The sequence below is a fragment of the Eriocheir sinensis genome, chromosome 39 (assembly GCF_024679095.1).
Source record: "Eriocheir sinensis breed Jianghai 21 chromosome 39, ASM2467909v1, whole genome shotgun sequence".
Classification (NCBI taxonomy): domain Eukaryota; kingdom Metazoa; phylum Arthropoda; class Malacostraca; order Decapoda; family Varunidae; genus Eriocheir; species Eriocheir sinensis.
In genome coordinates, this window is record NC_066547.1 from 10,984,248 (window position 1) to 11,004,559 (window position 20,312).

The following is a 20,312-nucleotide window of genomic DNA, read 5'->3' on the forward strand; positions in this document are numbered from 1 at the left end:
TTTCTTCCTTCTTTTGGTGCAGCTTTTTAATTCTATACCTCATTATATTATTACATCCTTTAAATTCTACCTCATCCTTTTTTTTTCTCATTTTTCTCATTTTTCCTGTTCCTCTTCATCACTTTTCCTGCTTCCAAAAATCTTCACTACATAGTTTTTCTTCCTCTTTTATTTTTCCTTTCTTGATGCTTTTCTCCGCTTCCAAATTCGTCGTCCTCCTCTTCCTTGTCCTTCTGCTCCTCCTCCTTCCTCCTCCTCCTCCTCCTTCTTCGTGCCTTCAGCTTCATCCGGGTAATTTTCTCCTTTCTACCCTACCAATACATTTTCTCGTTTCGCGCCTTTTATCTCGTCTGTCTCATTTCACCTTTTCTTCTTGCCTTTCCTTCTTCATTTGACACACCTTCCTATTTTCACTCCGCCATCGGAATGATTTGCGGCGAATTTAAAGGTGAGGAGCCTTCTCTGTGTGTGTGTGTGTGTGTGTGTGTGTGTGTGTGTGTGTGTGTGTGTGTGTGTGTGTGTGTGTGTGTTCCCAATATCTCTCTCTTAACTCTCTCGTTCTCTCCTGTATTTAGAGAGAGAGAGAGAGAGAGAGAGAGAGAGAGACTGGGTCCCTGAGGAGGTTATAGAGTACTGGGAAGGACAAAAAAGGTGAAGGACTAAGCATCTTCGAGGGAAAACACGAGTTAGTCTTCAAGGAAAACAGCCTATATACATAATACTCAAAGTCCAAAATAACAATGTGTCCTGAAAATATTAAATACTCTTATGTTTGGTACAATGTCATGCAAATTATATGGAATAGTGTTTTCTAGGTTGTATTATATAAAGAGTATGTAGAGAAAACTGAAAAATAACAATACGTGTCCTGAAAAATATGGAGTACTGTATGTTTACAATATCATGCAGATTATATAGAAACTTACTAATAATAATCTTTTTCTAAGTTGTATGTAAAGAGTATTAAGATCAGTGTAACAACAATACTGCCTTCATTAAAATTACTCTTAAAATTAACTGCTATATGATTTGTACAGCACCATGTAAATACACAGAAACGTAGTTATATTAATTAGTTGTATGTTGTTTATAAAGAATATGAAGAGCAGTGCAGCCATATTAGTTGATCCATGGAGGAGAATGGTAATGTTATACACCCTAATAAATTGGATGAATCTAAAAAGCTAATTGAAATAGATGCATGATGTTTAAATTTGGGGAGGGAAAACTGGTGATATGGGATGATGATGGTGTGAGAGGCGAGATGAGATGAAAAAGGACAATGAGAGAAGAGGAGGTGAAAAGAATGAAACTAATGAAAGGAAGCACAAAAGAAAGAAGAGATAGAAAAGAAAAAAATAAGGAAAGAAATGGATTACGTCGAGAAAGACACCAGAACGACAAGGAACAAGAATATATATAAAAAAAAAACAGTGCAAAAGAAAACAATTATGATCAGAACGAAAAGGAGATGAAAAAGAAGATAAAAAAAGGGAAAGAACTAGAAGGAAAAGAAATACGAAAAGAATAGCAAAAATGCAATAGAAAAAAATAACCTCATAGCGAAATGGACGTGAAAGAAAAAAGATAAAGAAAGGTGAAGGACCAGAAGCGACAGGAATCACGAAAATAATAAAATAAAATGCAACAGAAAAGAAAACAATTAAGACCATAACGAAAAGAGCATGTGAAAGAAATATTATCATGAGGGAAAAAAAAAGCTAGGAAGGGGAAAAAGCACGACGAGAATAAAAAGACATTGCAACAGAAAACAATTAAAAACACGACGAAGATGACATGAGAGAAAACAATAGTCAGAAATGTAAAGAATCAGGACAAGAAACATAAAAACAAAATAATTTCGATCTCAATGGAAATGACGTGAAAGCAAGAAGACAACGCAAGGAAAATGACTAGGACAAGAACCAAAAGGAAAGAGAATGCAATGGAAAAGAAAACAATTAAGATGACAACGAAAAGAACATAATAAATAAAAATAGAGAAAAGCAAGGGACTAGAACAGACAATAAGCACGAATATAATAAAAAAAAAACAGCAATGGGAATAGATAACAGTTTAGAAGACAAAGAAAACGACATGCGAAAGGGAAAGGCGAAGACAATGGAAGGTAAAGGAATGTAAAGGAAGGTAAGGGAAGCCAAGGTACAACAGCACATTACAAACCAGACTGCGCCGCCACCCATTTCTCTCCACAATCACACCTTGGGCTGCTGTGTGCGTACCCTCTCCCACCTGCCCCTACATAACACACACACACACACACACACACACACACACACACACACACGCACACACACGCACATTTCATCCTCAACACCCCAACTTCATCTAAATAAACCCTTTCAGCCCACAGCTCTTCCCTGCTTTTCACACTCACTCAAAATCAAATCCACTCCCCTTCCACTCCACTCCAATCCACTCCATCGATTTACTCCATTCCCAGGTCCATTCAACCCGTGCCTCTCCACAGGTGTTTCATTTCTTGCACGTGCGTTTCAATTTACCTGTAATTTTTCCGGCACCTTTTTATTTTTTCGAGCAGTCCATTAGGGATTTTTTTTTTTTTTACCTCGCCTCGGAAGTGTATGTTTTGTCAAGGGATGAATGATGAAGCAACGAGAACAGACTCAGCTCACCCGTCATCATCCTCCATCACACACCCACACACACCTGTCATCACACACCCACACACACACTTCATCACACCTTCCCACACACTCAACACCTGTATAATAATTGATGATTTTCTCGATATTTCTTTTAGCTAACATTTTTTTTCAGTCTTTTTTTTCTCAGTATCGTAATTATCTCTCTTCTCTCCCTCTCCCTCTCCCTCTCTCTCTCTCTCTCTCTCTCTCTCTCTCTCTCTCTCCTGTCGATCCACTTCCTCCAGAGTAGAGTCTCATCTCTTCGTGATAACTCCGTGCAATCAAGCGAAATGTCTTCCTGCTATCTTCTCCCGGCGTTATTGCTACTAGTTGCCGCCGCCTCCACCACCACCAACACCACCACCACTGACAACAACAACGTCACCAGCACCGCCTCCTCTAACCGCCTCCACCATCACAGCCACCAAAATCACTACTCTTGACTCGACCGATAATGCCACCGTTCCTTCTACTATTACTACCACCATCATTACTGCTACTTTTACTACTACTACTACTACTATTACTACTACTACTACTACTACTACTACTACTATTACAACAACTACTACTACTATTACAACTACTACTACCACCACCACCACTGCTCCTACTACTACTACTACTACTACTACTACTACTGATACTACTACCAATAAAAATCGGAGTAAAAACGACACACAAGTTCCAAATGAGTCGAACAGAGTGGAGTGGAATACTAAAAGACGAGTTGGAAACGTGAGAAGGACGAATATTTTTAGAGCAACATCCACACACGTATAAAAAAGGTAAAAAAAAAGAAGAAAAAAAAAGAGGATGAAGCGACTGGCTTTAAAAATGAAACACCAAACAACAGGTAACAACGACGACAACAACACGGACGGCGACAAATCTCAAATTGTTTTATTTCAACGAGTAAAGAAAAAAACAACAGCAACAACGAATACGCCACTTCAGGGAAAACGGAAAGTAATCATATAAGAAGCTAAACACAATGATTCTAATCCGGATAGTTACAATAGAAATATATTATGGTAATGGCAATGATGGTAATTTTAAGAGTAATGGAAAATAAAAAGTGAGGGAGAACAAATAACAAAAGTAGATGAAGAAAAATAGAAGAAGACAAAACTAAACGAGAAAGAGGAATAAGAACGCAACAAAGAGGTGGAGCAATAAAATAAAAATAAAAATACCAAACTCTGACAATAGGTAATAGCAATGATGAGAACTAACAAAATACATAATCACTCCGACAATACAGACCAAGATGTTAACACTAAAATAAACGAAGAGAAAATTAAAGGGGGAAAATCTAAAGGGAAAAGGATATGAAAGGGAAAAGAACAACAAAAAGACGGACGAGAAAATATACAGCCAAGGAAAATATGCCATCATGCACGTGTATTTGGTTTGACAATACAGTTGCTGGTGTGTGTGTGTGTGTGTGTGTGTAAGTTAAGGTTCCAGAGTTGGGTGCTGTAATCGGAAGGGATAACAAACAAGATAAATGGTTAGACACCACTTTACTTTAAATAAAGTAGAAACCCCAAAACAGCGTCACAATCTGAAGTCCCCAACACGAAGGCTTCAGCACGCCGGACTCTGCAATGACCCGTTGCACGGGTTCTTTCTCTTCTGGGCGTCTCGTCCAGAGTGGCAATGACGAGGCAGCACAGCTTCGTCCTTGAGTGGTGTAGACGTGGTGGACGAGGGAGGCGCAGGAGAAGGGGCGTCAGGTTCACAGCAGTAACGGGAGTCCAGGGCGTGGAGAGGGGAGAGGTAAGGCACCCAGAACAAGCCCACGGTATCCGAGTTAACCCGAGTGAGAGCAGGGCTGGAGCCTTAGTAGAATCAAGTGTTCAGAGCGAGGCTCGGCCGCTGTCTGACGAGAAAGGCGCTGGCCAGGCCTCGCAAGGGTCGCGGAGTTGTGTTAGACGATTCAGAAAGTGAGAACGAATTGCTGGTTCCTCTCCTCCCTTGCCATCTTTGCTCTGGGTGACTACACCGGCCCCGTTCTATGAGACAAAACTACGAGGACAATAGCTGAAAAGCGCTGGTTCGACCCATCTAGAGTACCGTGTACAGTTTTGGGCACCCTATTACACAAAAGATGTAAAAAGTTAGAAGGGGTTCAACGGAGAATAATAAAAATTATTCCTAGAATTGAGAAGTTTATCTTATGAACAAAGGCTTAAAGAAGTAAATTTATTCAGCCTATCAAAACGAAGAATGCGAGGCGATCCAATAGAAGTGTTTAAAATGTTTAAAGGATTCAGACATATTAATGCGGTAGATTACTTTATAAGTGATCGATCAAATAGAACAAAGAGAAATAACAATTTCAAGATAAGTAGTAAAAGATTATCGTTGCACGAAGCCGTTAATGTTTGGAATTCTCTATTCTGTGATATAGTTGATAGTACAACAGTTACGGACTTCGAAAATATATTAAACAAGTATTTTGAATCCAACCAACAATTAAGATATTACTCATTGGCGTAATAACGTTACGTTCTTTCGAATACTGGTGTCCTTGTTCGTTTTTATCGCCCGGTTAGTGGTAGCAGTAATGGTAGCTCTTTCCTCTTTCCTACATAATTTCCATGCAGTTTTTCCATGCTGCACGGTTCTTTTTCCTTTCCTGCCAGCTTTGGCTGGAGGGATGGGGGAGTGAGGAGGAACCTACGCCTTTTTCTGTCCTTCACCTTCCACCTTTGATTAGATAGTTAGTGTAGCTTGTCACAAACAACCTCGTAAGGACCATCAGGTCTGCTATTGTTTGTTCTGCCTTTGTGTTCTTTGTGTTCCTCCTTCTCCTCCTCCTCCTCTTCCTCCTCCTCCTCTTCCTTTTCCTCCTCCTACGTCTTCTGACTCACGACGAGGAGGGATTTTTGATTCACGTATTATTGATGCCCTGGAGCGGAATGAAGGAGGAGGAGGAGAAGCCGGAGGAGACGGAGGCAGAGGCAGAGGCGGAGGCGGAGGCGGAGGAGAAGGAGGCGGAGGAGAAGGAGGCGGAGGAGAAGGAGGCGGGGGAGGAAGAGGTGGTGAAGGAGCAGGATGTGAATAATGGGGGAAAATGAAGGAAGTGATGCCTGAGAAAAAGTAGGAGGAGAAGGAGGAGGAAAATAAGGTGGGCAGAGAGGAATGCAAAAATAAGTGAAAGGAAAAGACAGAAGAAAAGGAACTAAAAGAGGAAGGAGGAAGAAGTTCAGGAATAAAATTAAATGAAAGAGGAGGAGGAGGAGGAGGAGGTGCAAGTAGAAGTTTCAGGAAGAGGAGAAGGAAGAAGAAAATTAGTAGAATATAGCGAAGGAGGAGGAGAAGGAAGAGAAAGAGGAGGAGGAGACGAATGAATAAAAAGTTTGAAGATAGAAGAAGGGAAGTAGGCAATGGAAAGAAGATTACAAAATGGGGTTGAAGAGAAAAAAAAAAACAAGTAACACCCCAGCACGCCGGGGGTATGCAAATAAGGTGCCCGATAAACAATAACTACACCAGAACAACTAACGAACCTACACCATACAACTACCATGCATACCATACATACTGTCTTTCCTATTCCCCACCTGCACCTTCACCACTAACCCACTTCCTCTTCGTACGATACCCTTGATTAAAAAAAGAAAAGTAAAAGAAAGAAAAAAAACAGGAGAAGAAAACGAAGGAAGCTATAAAGAAATAACGAAAGAAAAAATAAACAGAAGATGAACAAAATAAGTGTGACAGCGCTAGAAGAGAGACGGACACGATATCACCATAAATAAAAAGACTGAGGAAAAAAAAGAATGAAGAGAAAAGAAAAAGAGTACTAACAGGAGGAGACGGATGAAGGAGAAAACATGTTACTCACTTAGGGAACTTATGAGCGGCGGCAAGTCAGAGTTGAAGAGTGAGGAAAAGTGTGTTGAAGATACAGTAGAATTGACGTCACAGGAAAGACGATCGCTGGACTACGCTTTGCCGGTGCTCACTACTCAGTCTCATTGATGATTAGATCGCAAGCATGTTTTATAGTAGCAAAGATTATGATGATGGCAATGATGAAAGATGATAATGATAATGCTGATATTAATATAGAATAATTATAATGAAACTACTTATGGTGGTGGTGGGAAAGAAAGAAGGGAGGCAAAGGAATGGCCAGGGGAAGGAAGGTAGAGACGGGGTGGCGAGGGGAATGGACACAGAGGAATGGCAGGGGGTAGGAAGGGGGTAAATTGTGGACGGCAAGGGAAGGGAAGCAAAGAAATGATAGGGGGCGGAAGTGGGGAAGGTGGAGGGTGTCAGGGGAAGGGAAGGGAAGCAGAGGAATGGCAAGGGCGGAAGTGGGGAGGATGGGGTGTCAGGGAGGGGAAGGGAAGCAAAGGAATGACATTGGGAGGAAGTGGGAAGGGTGGGGGTGTCAGGGGAGGGGAAGGGAAGCAAAGGAATGACAGGGGGCGGAAGTGGAAAGGGTGGGGGTGTCAGGGGAGGGGAAGGGAAGCAAAGGAATGACAGGGGGCGGAAGTAGGGAGGATGGGGGTGTCAGGGGAGGGGAAGGGAAGCAAAGGAATGGCAGGGGGCGGAAGTGGGGAGGGTGGGGGTGTCAGGGGAGGGGAAGGGAAGCAAAGGAATGACAGGGGGCGGAAGTGGGGAGGGTGGGGGGTGTCAGGGGAGGGGAAGGGAAGCAGAGGAATGGCAGGGGCCGGAAGTGGGGAGGGGGGGGGTGGTCAGGGGAGGGGAAGGGAAGCAAAGGAATGACAGGGGGCGGAAGTGGGGAGGGTGGGGGGTGTCAGGGGAGGGGAAGGGAAGCAGAGGAATGGCAGGGGAATTATAATAAGTCACGCATTGTGTGGACGCCGCTTTAAAGGGAAGAAAACCTTGTCCTTTCATTGATAAAATACATAAATAAATAAAATTAAAATAAAAGCAAAAAAAAATGGATAAAAGATTTTTCAACAAATTAAAGTTCTCACCTCAGTTTAAGTTAAATTAGGATATAAGTTTCACGTTAAAAAGGAGAAATGATTATACCTAAACAGTCACCCACCACTTAAAGAAAAAAAATTGTGAAATGCAAAAAAAGTAAAGTTCCTAACTCCATAAAAAAAAAAAACGTTGTGCGTGTAGGTGGTGCGGGGGTCTGAGTGTGTGTGTGTGTGTGTGTGTGTGTGTGTCAGAGGGGAGGGGGGCAAGTAATTTCCACTACAGGAAGACGGTATCAAACCTGAAGAAATAGGAAATGGTGCACACCCTGGCTTAGCTGTCCGGACACCATGTACATGGCTTAATTGTCTGGGTGGGATGCTGCCCTTGGCTTAATTGTCAGGGTAGGATGCAGACCCTGGGTTAATTGTCTGGATGGGATGCAAACCTTGGCTTAATTGCCTGGGTGGAATGCTGACCTTGGCTTAATTGTCTGGGTGAGATGCAGACCTTGGCTTAATTGTCTGAGTGGGATGAAGAAATTTGTATAATTGTCTGGGTGGGATGAAGACCTTGGCCTAATTTTCTGGGTGGGATGCAGACCCTGGTTTAATTGTCTGGGTGGGATAAAGACCTTGGCTTAATTGTCTGAGTGGGATGAAGAAATTTGTATAATTGTCTGGGTGGGATGAAGACCTTGGCCTAATTTTCTGGGTGGGATGCAGACCCTGGTTTAATTGTCTGGGTGGGATGAAGACCTTAGCTTAATTGTCTGGGTGGGATGAAGACCTTGGCTTAATTGTCTGGGTGGGATGAAGACCTTGGTTTAATTGTCTGGGTGGGATGCAGACCCTGGTTTAATTGTCTGGGTGGGATGAAGACCTTAGCTTAATTGTCTGGGTGGGATGAAGACCTTGGCTTAATTGTCTGGGTGGGATGAAGACCCTGGTTTAATTGTCTGGGTGGGATGAAGACCTTGGCCTAATTTTCTGGGTGGGATGCAGACCCTGGTTTAATTGTCTGGGTGGGATGAAGACCTTAGCTTAATTGTCTGGGTGGGATGCTGCCCTTGGCTTAATTGTCAGGGTAGGATGCTGCCCTTGGCTTAATTGTCTGGATGGGATGCAAACCTTGGCTTAATTGTTTGCTTCTTCTTCTATCATGTATCGATATTTTCTCGCTGACTGCTCTTCTGAACTTGCTAACTGCATGTCTCTCCCCCTCCCGCGGCCTCGCCACACACGACTTTCTACTCATGCTCATCCCTATAATGTCCAAACTTCTTATGCAAAAGTTAACCAGCATCTTCACCCTTTCATCCCTCACGCAGGTAAACTCTGGAACAATTTTCCTTCATCGGTATTTCCTCCTGCCTACGACTTGAACTCTTTTTAGGAGCAGTAAGTAGCGGGCTTTTTTTTCATTTCATTACATTTCATTTCATGTTTTCTTTTTTATGCTCTTCAACTGTCTCCTTTGCTGTAAAAAAGAAAAAAGAAAAAAAATGGTCTGAGTGGGATGCTGACCCTGGCTTAATTTTATTTTCCATCTTCTGCTTAATAAATGTTGTCATCCTTTTGTTCTTGCTGCATTTTGCAGGGAATTCTAAAACCGCGGATTTTCAAAAACTTTCGGAAGCTACTAATTTTAGCCCAAGCCTTCTCTCTCTCTCTCTCTCTCTCTCTCTCTCTCTCTCTCTCTCTCTCTCTCTCTCTCTCTCTCTCTCTCTCTCGGGTCGCTATATCGGGAGAATTTTTTCACTTCATATTTTTTTTGCTGGCGTTTAACCTGTCTGGGTTTATTTGAGGAAAGAAAGAAAATGGGAGGGGCGGCTTCAGCTCGTCCTCCAGCATTGTGGGGAAGTGGCGGCTGCAGGGAGGGAGCGGGAAGAAAGATGAGGCTGAGCGGTTAACAGAAGGTGCGTTGGCTCCAAAAGAGGCCGCCTGCTTTAATAATCTAATTTATTTCACAGGAAGGCTTAACGCAGTGCTACTCAATGCTACTCGGGTATTCTTTTCACTGCCTCATCATTCTGTCGTTGTAAATATAACGCATAATCAACCACTACTTCCACGTTTATGTTCCAAAGAAGGAATTTTTCTTAAGACTTTGAGTTGAAACACAGGACAATTTATCGTTTTGGTCTATCCTTCATAAATAATTGTACGTTCTCCTTATTTTTATCCAACTTTTGTGCGTTTTTCAACCTTTTTATTTCATTATTTTATCCCATACCACATTTTTACTTATATTTTATTCTACAAAACCCTATTTCAGCTTTTATTTCGACAGCATCTTGACTGTTCTTGACTACTGGTTCTCTTCCCTCGTCCTCTATATCCCGTCACATTCCGTCCAGCCGCTCTCCGTCCCACACACGTCGTTTCCTTCACCCAGGCCCTCAGCGACGCTCCTCGGCTCGGGATAAAATTCACTGAAGTGGGAGATCCGGCCGTAACCTCAACGGCCTGCAACGTACGAGCTTCCTCCCTTTGAGTCGCTTTTTACACACGCGGTGGACTAAACGCGTATTTTCTTAATCCTTATGTCTCGGGGAGGAAGATGCGGAAGAGGAAGACGTGGAGGAGGAGGAAGAGGAAGGTAGGAAAAAGGTGGGGGATATTTCCAACATTTTACTCACTAGTGTCAGGAAAGGTGAACTCAACACTCGGGTCACGACTCCACTAATCCGACTAAAAGTTTATGATATTCAACTCTCTCTCTCTCTCGCTCTCGCTCTCTCTCTCTCTCTCTCTCTCTCTCTCTCTCTCAATCCATTTATCTATCTATGTCTTCCACACTCTTTCACACACCCACTCCCGCACCCTCTCTCTTCTACACACTCTCTCTCGCTCTCTCTCTTTCCCACTCTCTCTCTCTCTCTACACGGAATTAAAAGGAAAACCACCCGTTACCAAAATCGAGTAAGCCTTCGTGGAAAATGTAAGGCACGGGGCCACGGGAGGACGGCGAGGCGGAGAACTCACTATGGCAACGTCAACAGCTCGGCGCGGGAGAGGCAACAGACCGGGCAGGATACACAAGGACAGAGCGAGTGAGCGCAGCGAACGGGGACAAGGACAGCGAGGAGGAGAAGGAGGAAGCTGACAGGATGCGGATGAACTCGTTAACGAATGGGGCAAGCGGCAAAGACGAAACACCGCAATACACCCAGTGACAGACGAAGTAAGAGAGCTGTGTGTGAGCTGAACGGAACCAAGAGGAGGAAGAGGGAAAATGGGAGGGCGGTGAAGGCAGATGCAGCGAGGAGAGAAAAGTCTGGCTGAACAAGGCTTAGAGGGAGAGAGAGAGAGGGAGAGAGGTGTAGAAGGGGAAGAGGGCACGGATAAGGACGGAGTAGCAGGTGAGGGAGACAGGTGAAACTAGAAACAGGACAGCGAGGAGAAGCAAGACTCTTTGAAAAAGGAAACGAGGATATGGAGAAATTGTGGAGAAAGGTGAATATGGAGAGAGAGAGAGAGAGAGAGAGAGAGAGAGAGAGAGAGAGAGAGAGAGAGAGAGAGAGAGAGAGAGAGAGAGAGAGAGAGAGAGAGAGAGAGAGAGAGAGAGAGAGAGAGAGAGAGAGAGAGAGAGAGAGAGAGAGAGAGAGAGAGAGAGAGAGAGAGAGAGAGAGAGAGAGAGAGAGAGAGAGAGAGAGAGAGAGAGAGAGAGAGAGAGAGAGAGAGAGAGAGAGAGAGAGAGAGAGAGAGAGAGAGAGAGAGAGAGAGAGAGAGAGTGAGAGTCAGACGTAGGGTATAAAGCCAAGCATATTAAGTGAGAGGCAGATCGGTTGAAATTGAAAAGGGGAGACTTGAAAGACGCAACGAACAGATAAATATTTGCTCCCCGTTTCTCGGTTGGCTGGATGAAAAGGCGAAAAATAATGGAGAGTAAAAAGCAACACGTAAAAAAGGATGAGGTCGCTTACGTTTCATTACCCGAAGGTCGACTTGATCCTAAAGATGAGACATGAGAGGGATTTAAGCGGCCTTTTGGAAGATTGACCGATGCGAGAATGACGGCTGAAAGGGACGTGGGAAGTGGAAGTGCAAAGGACGCGGAGGAAGTAAAGGAGGAGAAGGAGGTGGGCGAGTAGGAGGAAAAAAATACATGTAAGAGGAAGTGGAGGAGGAATACGAGGAGGATTCGATGTGCAGTTAGAACAAGGAAGAAGAACAAGTGGACAATGGCTTATGATGAAAATTTTGGCCTTGCAGAAGCTTGGGGAAGGGAGAGGAGAAGGAAGAGGAGAGGGAGCAGGGGGAGGAAGAGGAGAGAGGAATTTAGAAGAACAGACCTCACAGAAAAAGCAAAATGAGAGAGGCGAAAAATAAAATTAAAGTGAAATTAGAAGTTAAAATGCGTGAAAATAAATTCGAAAGATGTCAGGCTGTAAAGAAATATAATGTTATATATAAAAGTGTTGCATTGAACCAGCGACTACCACCACCAACAACAACAATAACAATACTATCCCACCACCACAGTCTCCTCCTCCTCCTACTACTACTTCTACTCCTACTACTACCACAACTACTACTACTAATACTACTAATAAAGTAATGTTGATAATAATGATAGTATTAAATTAAGTAATAGTCTTTCAACTGCAGCTGACGAAAAGAAAATAATGAGTGAAGAAGTAAAATCATTATTTCATTAGCAAGTCAAAGTCTCTGAGAACCCACAATTAGGAAGATTAAGAGAGAGAGAGAGAGAGAGAGAGAGAGAGAGAGAGAGAGAGAGAGAGAGAGAGAGAGAGAGAGAGAGAGAGAGAGAGAGAGAGAGAGAGAGAGAGAGAGAGAGAGAGAGAGAGAGAGAGAGAGAGAGAGAGAGAGAGAGAATGTCAAAGACTGTGGGAATTTCTGAGAAGGAAGAACTATAAAAGAATGATGGAAGCAAAGACGACATTAATGAGAAGAAATGAGAAAAGCGACCGAGTGAAAGGGAAGAAATTTCTGGATATATAAGAAAATTGAGGGAAAAAGTAAAAATCAATGCCAGTAACAAATTAATGGATGAAGGAATGAACTGAGTAATGGGGGAAAGAACAATGCGTGAAAGAAACACAAAAAAGAAGACACTATGAGACTGAATTGAGAGCATGACATACGTGATAAAGAAGCATTAACGAACGAGTGAAATAGCGAATTGAAATAAACGATCGGGAAACGTGATAAACGAGAAAATGTATGACGAAAATGTAAAAAAGTAATGAAAAAAAAAAATAGGAAATGACCCATAAAATCTCAGATGTATTACGAAGCGGTGGGAATGAGGAAAACAACAGGAATTGGAAAGTAATGGAACACACAGCACAAATAAACGTAATGGGCTGTAAAATTGGTTGACCAGAAACGTGAAAATGAAAAGCTAAACTAATACAGGTACATATGAACTAGTAAAGGCCTGTGCAAAAAGAAAAAATGATATATGAGGTGTTTCAAATCGAGTATTGGTAGAATATCAGAGGGAAAGAGAGTGAGGGAGTGAGGGAGTGAGAGAGTGAGGGTGTGAGAGAGTGAGGGAGTGAGAGATATCAAATTGTAGAATATCAGAGGGAAAGAAAGTGAGGGAGTGAGTGATATAATATTGTAGAATATCAGAGGGTAAGTTAGTGAGGGAGTGAGAGAGTGAGGGTGTGAGAGAGTGAGGGAGTGAGAGATATCAAATTGTAGAATATCAGAGGGAAAGAAAGTGAGGGAGTGAGGGAGTTAGGGTGTGAGAGAGTGAGGGAGTGAGAGTTATCAAATTGTAGAATATCAGAAAGACAAGGACAAAAAACGCATAAAAAAAACTGACAAGCATGCATATTATGAATCGAAGACGACTGTACGAGGAAGAGAAAACAAGCGAAATAAGATGTTTTCAATAAAGCATTCATCATGACGCTAACCTAAAAAAAAAAAAAACGAAACTTTAGTTGAAGAAAACGGGAAACTAAAAAAAAAGACTGATACGGGCACACAGGAATTTGAGGAAGCCTGAGTAATGACAGAAAAATGAAGATAATTGATGTGGTTATAATTACTGATCATCCCACACAAAACCCACTTGTTGTTGTTGTTGTTGTTGTATGTGTTGTTGCTGTATCTGTTGTTTAATTGTTGGTTGAATTTGTAGTTGTATATGTTGCTGTACCTATTCGTTATCGCTGTTTTTGTTGCTGTTGTCCTGGTTGTTGTTGTTGTTGTTGTTTATTTGTTGTTGTTGAATTTATTGCTGTATTTGTTGTCGTTGTATTTGTTGCTGTTGTCCTAGTTGTTGTTGTTGTTGTTGTCACCGAGATCCAAGAAAGGGCAACTAGGAAAAATATGATAATTGTAAAAGACCCAAAAATAGTCCCCTTAGTAAGCGGACACGTACATGAAAAAAATAAGTAAATAAAAGACAATGACAGTAAGGTGAGAAGAGTAAAAATGGAAGGACAAGAGCACGAGACAAGACAGAAAAAAATTGACCAATAAAAAAACAGTTAACGTACGACACTCGGGCAGTACTCACATGTAGTCGTCATCGTCGTCGTCCTCGTGCCAGTCGTACACAGCGGCGTGGAGGGGGGTGGGGGTGGCGGGGGGGTCGAGGTGGGGGGGCGCCGTGCCCTCCTCCAGCCCCTCCACGCTGATACCCGGCACCTGACGCATCCTGGGGGGGAGGGGGAAGAGGAGGCGTTAGCGTGAGAAAAACTAGTTGATTACGTTTTTTTTTTTTTCATGCTTCACTTTATATTTTTCCCTCATGTATTTTCTTAGATTCTATTTTTTTAATCTCCTTATTTTTTTATTTCTTTCTAATCTCCTTATCTTTTATTACTTTCATTTTCCTTTCTTTTTTTCTTAATCTTCTTATTTTCTATTTTACATTTTTTTCTCTCTCTCGATTCTCCATTTTTTATCTCTCCTTATATTCGAGTTTTCGTTTTTTACATACGTTTCATGGTGCTTTTTTTTAAATTTAATTCCCTATCTGTTTTCAATTTTCTTACCAGCTTTTAATTCAGTCATCTCAGAAATAGGAAACAAACATTTACTACTATCGTTTCCCATAAGTTTTCTCCCTCTGAATTTTAACCCTCTCAGCCTTATCCTCATCGTCCCTCTCAAGCTAGTCCCGAGTTCCTACCTTATCTACCTATGTTTCCTCGTGCTCCTCTTCCCTAATTATCCTCCATTCCATCTTCACCCTATCCAACCACTCGTGTTTTTGGTCTTGTGCTCCCTATTATTACTGTTTTTGTTTTTCCTCCTGCTCGCCTTTCTTAATTATTCTCCCTTCCGTCTTTCCCTTTTTCACTCACTCGTGTTCCTATTCTTGTTCTTCCGAATTTCAATGATTTCAAGTTTGGCGGCGTTATTTTTCGTTCGTCTCCTTTATCACTCTTATTATTCATTACTTCTTCTTCCTGTTCTTGTTTTTAGTTGTTTTTGTAGCTTCTTGTTCTTGCACTTTCTTTTTCTTTTTGTTCCTTTGCTTGCTCGTCTTCTTCTTAAACAGTCTCCTCTCGAAACTGACCTCTCTTTCAGCCTCTCCTCTGAACGCTTTTTTAATAGGAGCAGTGATTAGCGGGCTTTTTTTTCATTATTGTTATCTTTTTTTTTGCCCTTAAGCTGGTTCCGTTGCTGTAAAAAAAATAAAAAAAATAAAAAAATAAACACCCGTCGCATATTTCTTTTTTTTCGTAAACATCCTCCTGTTTCTCTTCTCCTTCCTCCACGTCCTTTGCACATCCACCTCCCACGCTCCCTTCAGCCGTCATTCTCGCATCGGTCAATCTTCCAAAAGGCCGCTTAAGTCCTCCTCATGTCCCGTTTTTAGGATCTATTCGACCTTTGAGTAATGAAACGTAAACGGCCTTCTCTATCTTTTTTGTTTTCTCGATTCAGTCAGTGCGTCTTTCAAGTCTCCCCTTCTCAATTTCATCCGATCTGCCTTTCAGGTGATATGCCTTGCCTTATTTCTTGCGTCTGCCCCTTTTGCATCTCTCTCTCTTAATCTATCTATGACTATCAATTTCTCTTTAAGCTATTTTTTACTTTGTCTTCTTAATGGGTAAGGAATAAAAAGATACCAGCGGCCTCTGCTCTAGAGATTTTTTTTTCTATTTGAGTTTTATTCTCATTAGTTTTAAATTTGCAGGAAGCTTTCATTGTTTTTTTCTTATCCTTTGTCTATTTCTCTGCCTCTCTTACTAAAGCAAAAGGTCGCCCGGTATATTTAGCATTTCCTCCCTGTGGTCGCTATGACTCGAAATGGTGCGCCTTCTGCCTTTTCGTTCATTTAATTTATTTGCCCTTTAATAATGCAATACGAGTCTACTGGTGTTTTCAACCTTATTCAAACAAACTGGTTGGTCTCCAGCATCCTTCCTTTGACCAGTTCATTTTTAGTTTATTCAGTTTCTTTCTATATTCTCTTCCATCTAACATAGGAATCATCCACGAATTTAACCTTTTCTTTCATTTCACTTCCAAGTTGTGATATACTTATAAACAACGTAAAACCATAACAGTGACGTGCTTGTTTGTCATTTTTCACGATTATTTTTTGTTCTCATTGGCAGATATTCATTTTTCTTTTTACTTCCTTTTGAAGTTCTTTCAGTCTCCTTTTATTGTTGAAAAACATTCTTTTTGGCATCGGCCCCAATGAATGGCGCGCACACACACACACACACACACACACACACACACACACACACACACACACACACACACACACACACACACACACACACACACACACATACACACATACACACACACACACACACACACACAAATACATCATTACAGTGCGTTGCCTTGGTGATTTATTGACGTGAGAGTGTACTGCTTGATGTTTCCTTTTCTTTGTTTGTTTGCCTGTTTTTTTGAAGGGAAGATTATTTTCAGCAAGACGAGGATGAAGGAAAATGGGAAAGGGGTGTTTGGATAAAGTGGACCAAGAGGAGGAGACAGAAAAGAGAAGGAGGAGGAGAAAAAAGTAGATGACATCGTAATGATTAAGTGAACGAAATAGTAGGGTAGGCGGTGGCTGAGTGGTTAGCGTGCGGGCCATGCATTCACCGCGTGCTGGACGTCGCGGGTTCGAATCCCCACGCTACCACCTGGGATTTTTCAGTCACCGCCGAGTGGCCTAAGACTACCTACATGCTGTCCTGAAGATCACCCATCAACCCGGACTCTAGAAGAAACCGTCCAAGTGAATCACGAATGAGTTCCGGGGGGCAGCATAAGCAAAGAATAAATGGCGCCACTATAAAAATTGCCAGCGCCATGACGGGCTTGGGCCGACCACCATCGAGCCCTCTGAAGAAAGCCTCCCGGTGCTATAAGCGACGTCGTAAAAAAAAATAAAAAAAATGAAAACGATTTAAAAAAAAAATAGTAAGATACAGGGAGACAGCAACAGATGTAAAGGATAGACTAGGAAGAAAACAAACGACAAAAATAAAAGGGAAAGGAAAAGACAACAGAGAAAGATTAAGAGGAAGAGGAGACGCAACAGCAGGAAGAGGAGGAGGAGGAGGAGGAAGACATGTAACGACGTCAATTTCAACGTTTCTTTGTCGCGGAAGGAACGTTTTGTGTTCTAGTAAGCCGAGAGGAGCAGAAAACAACGTAAAAGAAGAATGTAAAATAAATATAAGAAAGTTTAAAACAGCAGAGGGAGGAAATACAACAATAACAACAACTTCTACTGCTACAGAAACAACAACTACAATGAAATCATCCTTACCGCTCACATCACTACCACGACTACTACTACTACTACCACGACTACTACTACTACTACTACTACTACTACTACTACTACTACCACGACTACTACTACTACTACCACGACTACTACTACTACTACCACGACTACTACTACTACTACTACTACTACTTCTACTACTACACAACAAAGGGCGTGGTTCTTCGGTAGTCTTATCTTTAAAATCTTGTTACAATTTTATCTCGACAAGAAAAGTTACACAAACATACTCTTCTTCAGGCTCTCAAGTTGACTTTGTTCGCAATCCCAAGAAGTTTTTTTTTTCACTCATGTTGTTTTCTGTCTTGTTCGTCCTGTTCCTCCTGTTCTCGTTCTTGGCGGCTTTATGTGTTCTTGTTTCTCCTCTTTTTCTTGTTTTGTTACGTCTCATTTCGTTTTTTTTTTCTGTGTCTTCATTTTCTTCTGCGTCTCCTTTTTCTTCGCCTCAATCTTTCTTTCTTCTTATTATTATTCCTCTTCCTCTTTTACTTTTTCTTTGTTTTCTTTTTTCTTGTCTTAACTTGCCCTTTTTTTCTTTTTCTTTCTCTATATCATTTTATTTATATCTCTTCTTACTCTTCTTCTCCTTTTTTTCTTTTCTTTTCTTGTTCTTATTTTTTCTTTTTCTTTTGATCTTCCACTTTCTCTTTGCCTCTTCTCGTCCTCGTCTTTGTCCTTGTCTTTGGCTTTATCCTTTGACTTCATCTTTGTCTTCGTTTTTTCATCTGCATCTTCATCATCTCCCTCATTTTCACCTTCATTTGCTTATATCACCACAATTATCATTATTACCATCACTATCATCATCAACACCAACCCTTCCATCATTATTACCGCCATCATTATAACGTAGTCTCCCGTGCCTCGCCTCGCCTTCTAAACTCAGGTATAGAAAACGAGGAGTCGAAAAGCCGCTAAAAATATTGTAAGGAGCTTTCCGTTTTCTTCTGGGGGCTTTTGTAACGGCGCGGACTATTTTAAGACGAAAAATAGCTCGGGGGAAAACAAAGCGATCGGCCTCAGGAGACTTAAAGGAAGAAAACTATTATAACGCGGTCATTAGAAGGCTTTAATCCCCTTCCATCCTTCTTCTTTCGCTTTTATTTTGTCTTCTTTGCATCGTTCTGTTCCTTTATTCTCCATCCACCTCTTTCCGCTTAGGTTTTGTCTTCTTCGTGTCTTTCTTTTCCTTTTCTCCATTCTTCTCCTCCTCCTTCGTCTTCGGGTTATTTTCCTTCTCCCCCATTTTTCTCATTTCCCTTAGCTTTCTTTTTTTCCGTGTTATTTTCCTTCTCCATCTACCTCCTTTTGTCTTTGCTTTCTTCTTCGTGTTTTTTCTTTCCATTCTCCATTGATCCTCTTCATTTCGCGTTGCTCTCTTCTTTTTCGTGTTCTTTTGTTCCTTATTCCCCATCCTCCTTCTCTTTTTAATCTTTCTTCTTCTTCGTGTTCTTTTCTTTCTTCTCCATCCTCCTCCAATTTCCTCGTTCCCGTGTTCTTCTTTTCCTTCTTCTTCATCCTCCTCCCTCGCTTAGCTTTCTTCTTCCTCGTTTTTTTCTTTTCCTTTTTTCTCAGTTCTCCTCCACCTCCTTTGCTTTCTTCGTCTTCGCGTTCTTCTTTTCCTTCTCCATCCTTCCCCTCCTCTGGCTTGGGTTTCTTATAGTCTTCGTGTTGTTCTTTTCCGCCTTTTCTATCGTCCTCCTCTACCGTAGTTTTCTTCATTCTCCTTTTCCTTCTCCTCCTTTCTCCTTCTTTGTTTTAGCTTCCTTCATCTTTGTGTCGTTTTCCTCCGCCTCCTCCTTTTTCTCTTTCCTATACCTACCTAACGAAACCAAGGAAAAGGAGTAGATGTATAGGAGGTAAGGTTAATGGGTAAAGGTGGCGCCTTCTCCTAATGAGAGGAAAATCAAAGTAAGGTAACTGTTTTCCCTCCACCTAGACCCACGGGCTGTCATTAGTGAGCACAGCACCCCCATTACTAAGGAACGGACTGACCACACTGATGGGGAACCTTACACTCGTTATCCGACCCTCCACTTATCCCTACTGTTCTACTTTTACCTTTTCTTTCCACTTCACACTTCCTATCTTCCAACTTAGGTCAGTCCTTCCACTTTTCCCTCATCTATTCGTCGTTCACTCTCCTTTCATTCCTTCACACTTCCCGTTTTTCATCCCATTTGCATCCACCTCATAATACTGCCACTCTCTAAACCTCAAGCAAAAAATATTACCAAGACCTCTTTCCACTTCCACTAACCCCTTGACATGAACATCCTAAACACATACACTCCTCCCTCTCCACTCTTCCCTCTTCCACTCCTCATTCACCCATTAGCCTTCCGTTTACGAACAATATAGAGGAGTGGGAGGTCATAATTATAATGAGTGCAGCTGAAAACTGATTGGAACTAATGTGATAGTAACGTCCTAGAACGTGTAAAAGCCTGAGCAGTCAGAAAACCAGGTGAAAGGTTCAAATTAGAGCATTTTCCAAAGCAGGATAGAACACTGCTAAGAGAGAGAAGAGTGTGTTGGGAAATATTCTTTGTTCTGCGAAAGACTAATCATGACTGTTGATGATGCTGATGATGTCTTTCCCTCTAACTTTTTGATAGCCTTCATCTTACTACGAATAATCAACCAGCATCACCATGAACGTCTTTGCTTTACTTATAAGGCATTGTGGTCGCGGTAAAGATCATATGTACGTAAATAAAAACTTAAAGGCATAGTGTGAAGTCAAGTGTCTTACGATGGCTATAGCAACATTATTTTTAACTCTAAAACACCTGTAACGACGCTAACACCGCACCTGTCCGGCTGTACGTGAATGAAGCCTCGCACTTCATGACCATTAAAGAGATTATGGCTGCTGAGTTTATGATGCTATTAAACACCAATATGTAAGGATCCATCTATATATAGAAACACATATACATGCATACATGGCTAAATATATAATACACACAA

The 20,312-nt window shown here is 41.7% G+C and overlaps 1 protein-coding gene across 3 annotated transcripts in view; it reads right to left on the reverse strand.

Annotated features, from left to right (window-relative positions):
• Positions 1–20,312, reverse strand: part of LOC127008977 (twist-related protein-like) — a 283,842-nt gene that overhangs the window by 19,670 nt on the left and 243,860 nt on the right. For all 3 annotated transcript variants that reach the window (XR_007761495.1, XM_050881531.1, XM_050881533.1), the window contains one exon: positions 14,085–14,225. Coding sequence is in view for 2 of the 3 variants with exons in the window: in XM_050881531.1 (XP_050737488.1) it covers positions 14,085–14,224 (140 nt within the window). In the remaining variant the exon portion in view is untranslated. The remainder of the gene's footprint in view (positions 1–14,084; positions 14,226–20,312) is intronic.